Below are 7,720 nucleotides of genomic sequence, written 5' to 3'. Positions count from 1 at the left end.
TAAAATTGCACAAATCACACTAAAAATTCGATTGAAACAATGAAGAAAAAAATTTAAACAAAAATAAACCCAAAGAAAGTTCAAAACAAACAAACCCACGAGCAGCAAAAACTCCCAACAACGTGAATTAAAACAAAACAAAAAACCCAACAAAATTGTGGAACAAACCAAAACTTTTTAGTGAGGATAAAAATCGCCTTTTTGGGGTTGAAACACCAAAAGTGTTCTGTTTTTTTTTAGGTTTCATACAGTAAAAAAAACCACACTTTTTTTTTTTGGCGCGTTTCTGGATTTTACAGTTCTTTGCAGAGTTGGGGCGAATCAAGAAACCCCTTCTTGAGGCTTAACAAGGATCTTTTGGGCGTTAAAGCACCAAAACCACCATTTTGGGGTTCAAGCAACAGAAAAAGATCATTTGGGGATTCTATACACCCCAACCCCCCCTTTTTGGGTTGTTTTGGGGTGTTTCTTCCATTTTTAGAGTTCGTCGGGGGGGGTTGGGGTGGATCAAACCCCTTTTTGGGGGGGTTAAAAGGGACCTTTGAGAGGTTAAAGCAGTAAAAAAACTCCTCTTTCGGGGTTTAAACCACTTAAAAAGACTTTAAACACAACTTTTCTAGTTTAAAAATTGTAAAAAAATTTTTTTTGGTGTGTTCTTAGGTTTTTGAGTTCTTTGGGTGATTTGGGGCAGCTTAAAACCCCTTTTTTGGGTTTAAAAAGAGCTTTTTGGACGTTTAAGTACCAAAACAACTCCATTTTGCAGGTTTTAACATCCAAAAAAAACCAATTTTGAGATATCAAAAAACCCACCTTCTTTAAACAGTCAAAAAAAAAAATCATTTTGGGAGTGTTTTATAGATTTATGAGTTCTTTCAGTGGCTTCTGGGGGCTTATAACCCCTTTTTTGGGTTTAAAAAGAGCTTTTGAGGAGTTCAACTGCCAAAACCCACCAAAATGGGTTAAAATGTTTAAATACCAAAAAAGCCACTTCTGGGTTTTAAACACCAAAAAAAAACCCCAACCCTTTTTGGATTTAAACATTCAAACCCCCCCATTTCTGGTGGTTTTTTAGACCTTTGAGTTCCTTGGTGGGGATTAAAATCCCTTTCTTTGAGTTCAAAAAGGAATTTTTTAAGGTTCCAGTGCTAAACCCAACCGTTTTCGGAGTTTTAACCACCAAAAATACCAATTTGAGGGTTTCAAATACCCAAAACCCCCACTTCTTTGTATTTAAACATACACAAAAAAGTCATTTCTAGTGTGTTTTTGGACATTTGAGTTCCTTGGAAAACATTAAAATCACTTTTATGGTTTACAAAGACCTTTATGGGGATCAAGTGCAAAAATCACAATTTGGGGGCTTTTAACCGCCAAAAAAAGCCAATTTTGGTGTTTTAAATACCAAAAAAAACCCACCCCCATGTGTTTTTTTGACTTAGACATTCACAAAAAGCCATTTTTGGTGTGTTTTCAGGTGTTCGATTTCCTTCGAGAACATTGAAATCGCTTTTTTTTGGGTTTAGAAAAGGCCTTTTTGGGGATCGAGTGCCCAAAAACGGCCACTTGGGGGGGTTTAACCCCCGCACAAACCGGTTTTGGGTTTTTTTTTTTCAGATTTTAGTGCTCTGTGGGGGTTCCTCACCCTCCGAAAATCTTCGGCTTCCTCCTCCGGCAGCGATGCGGTGGGCGAGGGGGTGGGCGAGAGCCGCTCCTCCGGGGAGGGGGCCGGGGGGGGCGCGGCGGCGGCGGCGGCAGCGGCGAGATTCGGGGTCCCCCCTTGCCCGGCGCCGCTCCCGGCGCCCCCGTTCCCTCCCAGGCTCAGTCCCAGTTGGGAGCTGAGCTCGGACTGGTCGATGGTGGTGAGCTGAGCGCCCCCCAGCAGCCCCCCCGGGCTGAGGGCGGCCATCGGGACGCCGTCAATGGTGACGGGGGGGCGCGGCGCTGTACTGCGACCCCATCGGGGGGTCCAGCTCCTGGACGGGGGGGGACACCCCAAAATCATGTCACACCCCAGAATGCTGACCGGCACCCAAAAACCTCTCAATACCCCCAAAATCCTTTCAATACCAAAAAAAATCCTTCAATACCCCCAAAAAACCCCTTTAAGACCCTCCAAACCCCCCATTTTATCACCTTTCCCCCAAAGCCCCCTTTACCCCCAAACTCATTCCCCCCTCAAACCCCCCTTTCACCCCCAAACCCCCACTTTCCCCCCATTTCCCCACAACCCCCCATTTTCCCCCCATTTCCCACAACCCCCTAAACCCCCCATTTTCCCGCAAACTTCCACTTCTTTCCCCCTAAACCCCCCATTTTCCCCATTCCCCCTCAAACCCCCCCTCTTCACCCTCCTTCCACACTAACCCCCACTTCCCCCCCTTTTCCCCCCAGACCCCCATTTCTCCGACCCTCATTTCGCCCCCCCACCCCCCCCATTTTTCCCCTTCCCCCCAAAACTCATTTTCCTCCCTCCTTCCCCTCTAGACCCCCATTCCCCCATCCCCCCCTTTTCCCCTTACCCCCAACACCCATTTTGCCCCCAAACCCCCCATTTTCCCCCCCTTTTCCCCTCTAAACCCCCCATTTTCCCCCTCCTTCCCCCCAGACCCGCATTTTCCCCCCTAAACTCCCATTTTCCCCCTAAACCCCCCCGACACCCCATTTTCCTGCCCTTCCCCCCCCCCCCCCCGCCCAAATCCGGGGGTACCCCCACTTACCATGGCCAGCCCCCCCCGCCAGCAGCCCCGCTCCCTGCTCCATCAGGCCGTGGCCGATCCCCACCGGCATCTCCAGCCCCTGCACCCCGTAGGGGGGAGGCGGGAAGGGGGGGTCGGGGGGACCCCCCCCGGGCTCCCCCAAATCCTCAAAGTGCCCCACCACGTCCGAGACGGCCAGCGAGGGGTCGGCGTCCAGCGCGATCGGGGGGATCTCGAACTCCTCGTCCCCCAGGCTGGGCGTGTGGAACGTCTGCGGGGGAGAGACCGGCGCCTGCTGGGGCGGGAAAGAGACCCTCCGGGGCGCTTTGGGGCCGCGTTCGGCCGCTCCGGGGGGTATAATCTCATTTTTCCGGAGATTTTCAGGCACGGTCCTCACCCAAATGCACCCTTCAGGTGGTTACATACGTGCTTTTCCTTTTTCTAGTCAAAAAATATAAGATTTTAGGGGATTTAGGGCCTTTTTCAGCCATTTTAGAGGGGTTGGGGAGCCCTTTTGCGGGGACCAGGGAGACATTTTGGGGCTCATAATCTCATTTTTCAAGGATTTCCAGGCATCATCCTCAACCAAACGGCCCCTTCAGGTGGTTGAACACATCCTTTTCCTTTTTTAATTGAAAAATATAAAATTTTAGGGGATTTACAGCCTTTTTCAGCCATTTTAGGGAGATTGGGGGCCATTCTGGGACTCATAATCTCATTTTTCAATGATTATGAGGCATCGTCCTCACCCAAACTTTTCCTTTAGATGGTTAAATACATACCTTTCCTTTTTTTTATTAAGAAAACACAAAATTTTAGGGGATTTAGGTCCGTTTTCAGCCATTTTGGGAGTTATAATCTCATTTTTCAGGCATTTTCAGGCATCATTCTCACCTAAACATGCCCTTCAGGTGGTTAAACACACGCTTTTCCTTTTTCTATTTAAAAAATGTAAAATTTTAGAGGATTTACAACCGTTTTCAGCTGTTTTAGGGGGTTTTGGGGCCATTTTGGGGGTTATAATCTGACTTCTCAAGGATTTTAAAGCATCATTCTCACTCAAATTTTTCCTTTAAATGGTTAAATACATACCCGCCCTTTTTCCATTTGAAAAATACAAAATTTTAGGGGTTTGAGGGCTGTTTTCAGCCATTTTAGGGGGGTTGAGGGCCATTTTGGGACTCATAATCTCATTTTTCAAGGATTTTGAGGCATCATCCTCACCCAAACTTTTCCTTTAGATGGCTAAATACATTCCTTTCCTTTTTTTATTGAAAAATCAGAAAATATTAAGGGATTTATGCCCATTTTCAACCATTTTGGGGTTATAATCTCATTTTTCAGGCATTTTGAGGCATCGTCCTCACCCAAATGTCCCCTTCGGGTGGTTAAATACATACCTTTCCTTTTTCTATTTAAAAAATACAAAATTTTAGGAGATTTAGAACTGTTTTCAGCCATTTTAGAGGGGCTGTGGGCCATTTTGGGCTCATAATCTCATTTTTCAATGATTCTGAGGCACCAACCTCACCCAAACTATTCCTTTAGATAGCTAAACACATAATTTTCCTTTTTTTATAGAAAAAATATAAAATTTTAGGGGATTTAGGGCCATTTTCTAGCCATTTGGGGGAGATCAGCGAAACATTTTGCTAGCATTTTGAGGGTTATAAGATGATTTTTCAGGGCTTTTCGGGCACAGTCCTCACTCATATTTCCCTTTCAGGTAGCTAAATATAGAATTTTCCTTTTCCTAATTCAAAAAGCCATAAAATTTTGGAGAATTTAGGGCCTTTTTCACCCTTTTTGGGGGGTTGGGGTCATTTGAGGGGGACCAGGGAGTCATTTTGTGCCATTTTAAGAGTTATAATCTTGTATTTCAGGGATTTTCAGGCATGTTCCTCACCGCAATTTGCCCTTCAGGGGATTAAATACGTAACTTCCCTTTTCTTACTAAAACAAAATAAAATTTTAAGTGATTTAAGACCATTTTCAGGCATTTTGGGGGGGACCAGAGAGCCATTTTGAGGGTCACAATCTGCTTTCTCAGGGATTTTCGGGCACAATCCTGACACAAATTTCCCCTTTAGCTGGCTAAATATTGAAATTCAATTTTTTTTGCTAATAAAAGCGGCAATTTTATGGTGTTCAGAACCCTTTTCAGCTATTTCTGGGCTTAAAATCTGACTTTTTAAAAGTACTTGACAAAAACTTCGACGTAGTTTCTTGTTACATAATACAGTTTCATTCATTTATCACTAAAAAAAATTCAGCTTTAGAAGTTCGGGGCCCTTTGGAAGCTTAAAAATCTGATTTTTCAGGCAATTTTGGGCACATTCTTGACCCAAGTATTGCCTTTGGGTGGCTAAACATAAATTTTTGTGGTTTTCATTAACAGAAAAAAAGCATTTGGGGGGATTTGGTGCCATTTTCCAATCATTTGGGCATTCAAAGCTCCTTTTTTTAATAATTTTGGGACATCAGTGCCGTTTTGAGAGATGTTAGTGCCCTTTATAGTTAATTTGGGGGTTTTAGTGCTATTTTCAGCTATTCTGGAGGATTTTGGTGTTATTTTGAGATATCTAGAGCTATTTTGCTGCCTTTTTGAACTATTTTGAGCAATTTTGGTGATGTTTTAAGGGATCTTGGCATCATTTTGAGCCATTTGGGGGGATGCTGAATGCCATTTTTAGGAACGTTGATGCCATTTTTACCCATTTTTGGGGTCTTTTAGTGCCATTTTTTTGCTATTCCAGTGCATTTTCCTGTTATTTTGACCTATTTCCAATCTGAAGCCCCACATTTTTAAACATTTTGCCCCAACCACCCTGCGAAAAAAACCCCATTTTTCCCCTCTCCCTCCCCACACCGCCCATTTCTGGGGCTGCGTTTTGGGGAATTTCCTGGCGTTTTCATTCATTTTCACCCTTGTGTGTGTGTGTGTCCCCCAAAGGGGGTCTGAACCCCTATATTTCGGGGTGTCCCCCCCCTCCGTGCCTCTCACCTCGGCCCCGTGAGGAAGGGGTGCGCCGTGCCGGTGATGGCCAGGTAGTTGTCGCTCCCACCGGGGAACTGGGGGGAGGGAAGGGCGAGAGATTTTAGGGGGTCCGTGGGGTAGGAGGGGCACCCATCGACGCAACAACCCCATAGGTGCCCCCCCCCCCCCCAAGAACCAGAGACCCCCCTGGGTGCCCCTCCCCCCCCCCCCCGAGTCCTAAACCCCTCCTGAGGGCCCCCTCGGGACCCAGAGCCCCCCCTGGGTGCTCCAAGTCCCCCCTGGGTGCCCCCCAGTGACTTAGAGACCCCCTTGGGTGCCCCAACCCCCCTGGGTGCCACCTCCGGACATCACACCCCACCCCCCCCCCCCCCCCGTGGATGCACCCCCGGACCCCAACACCCCCCCCGACTGCCCCCCCAGGACCCAGAGCCCCCCCTGGGAGCTCCAAATCCCCCCTTGGGTGCCCCCCCCGGACCCAACCCCCGCCTGGGTGTCCCTCAGTGACTTAGAGACCCCCTTGGGTGCCCCCTCCGGACCCCAACCCCCCCCCGTAGATGCACCCCCGGGACCCAGATCCCCCCCTGGGTGCTCCAAATCCCCCCTGAGTGCCTCCCCGGACCCCAACCCCGCCTGGGTGCCCCACCGGGACCCAGAGACTCCCTTGGGGTGGCCCAACCCCCCCCCCTGTGGACCCCGACCCCCCCCCGTGGGTGCCCCCCAGTGACTCAGAGACCCCCTTGGGTGCCCCAAACCCCCCTGGCGCCCCTCCGGACCCCAACCCCCCCGTGGATGCACCCCCGGGATCCCAACCCGCCCCCTGGCTGCCCCCCGGGACCCAGAGACCCCCCTGGGTGCCCTCCAGCGCCCCCGGAGGCTCCCCCGGCCCCAGGGCCCCCCCGTGAGTGCCCACCCCCCCCCCTCACCTCCATGGCTCCGCCGCCGAACGACCGGCTCGGCCCGCCGCGCCCGGAAACCGGAAGTCCCACCTTCTTTCCGCTGAGGCCGCTTCCGGTCAGTGACTATAGAGACGCCGGTTGGGGGGAGGGAGGGCAACAAAATGGCGGGGTAGGGGGGTCGGCGAGCGGGTGTGGGGGGGTCGCTGGGGCAATTGGAGGGAAACTGGGGGGAAAGGGATCTGGGAAGGGGGTGAGGGAGGGCTGGCGAGAGGAGTTGGAGGACCGGGCTAGAGCGTCGCCGGAAGTAGAGGGAGACGGGGGGGGGCCGAAACCATCGAGGCCATAGGGCGGAGCGCCGCCGGAAGCGAGGGGGCGCGGCCTCCCGCCGGGCTCTCGCCGGAAGCGGGAGGAGTAGAGGCGGCGTCCGCCGGCGGGCAGAGCGGCCCTGGGGCGGGTGACGGCGTCATGCCGCGCGCGGGACGCGTCCGGTACGTCATCGGCGGCGACGCCCAGGGCGGGGGGGGGGGGGGGAATTGGGGGGGGGGTGGGGGGCGTGAGGGGGGGGGATGGAGGGGCCTATGGGGACCTATAGAGGCCTATGGCGGCCTATGGAAGGGCCTCTGGGGGCCTCTGGGGGGGCTAGAGGGGCCTGTGGAGGGGGCCTATGGCGGGGTATGGCGGCCTATGTGGGGCCTATGGAGGGGGTTCGGGGGGGGTATGGGGGGTTATAGGGGCCTGTGGGGGGGTATAGGGGGGGTAATAGGGGCTTGTGGGGAGTATAGAACGGGATATAGGGGCCTGTGGGGGCGATATAGGGGCCTATGGGGAGGTATAGAGAGAATATAGGGGCCTATGGGGATGATATAGGGGCCTGTGGGGAGGTATGGGGGGGTAATAGGGGCCTGTGGGGGGGTTATAGAGGGCGTATAGGGACCTATGGGGGCGATATAGGGGCCTATGCGGAGGTTGTGGGGGGGGTGTAGAGGGGGATATAGGGGCCTATGGGGGCAGTATGGGGGCCTGTGAGGAGGTATGGGGCGGTATAGGGGGCTGTGAGAGGGTTTTGGAGGGGATTGGGGCCTGTGGGTACGATATAGGGGCCTATGGGGAGGTATGGGGGGGATAGAGAG

The 7,720-nt window shown here is 51.6% G+C and overlaps 1 protein-coding gene across 1 annotated transcript; it reads right to left on the bottom strand.

Moving 5' to 3' along the window:
- Window positions 1-1,642: 1,642 nt before the first annotated feature.
- On the bottom strand, window positions 1,643-7,057 carry TOX4 (TOX high mobility group box family member 4; the record flags this gene model as incomplete). Its single annotated transcript, XM_086481491.1, is given in 7 exon segments — window positions 1,643-1,936; window positions 1,938-1,973; window positions 2,718-2,732; window positions 2,734-2,967; window positions 5,694-5,768; window positions 6,618-6,713; window positions 6,923-7,057. Coding segments are annotated over 7 exon segments (885 nt in total), but the record flags the coding sequence as incomplete, so codon positions are not given.
- Between the last annotated feature and the right edge of the window lie 663 nt (window positions 7,058-7,720).

This window comes from Leptosomus discolor, unplaced genomic scaffold, assembly GCF_034619465.1.
Source record: "Leptosomus discolor isolate bLepDis1 unplaced genomic scaffold, bLepDis1.hap2 HAP2_SCAFFOLD_31, whole genome shotgun sequence".
Taxonomy (NCBI): domain Eukaryota; kingdom Metazoa; phylum Chordata; class Aves; order Leptosomiformes; family Leptosomidae; genus Leptosomus; species Leptosomus discolor.
Note: the sequence above shows the minus strand (reverse complement) of the source record. Positions and strands in the feature narration are given on the sequence as shown.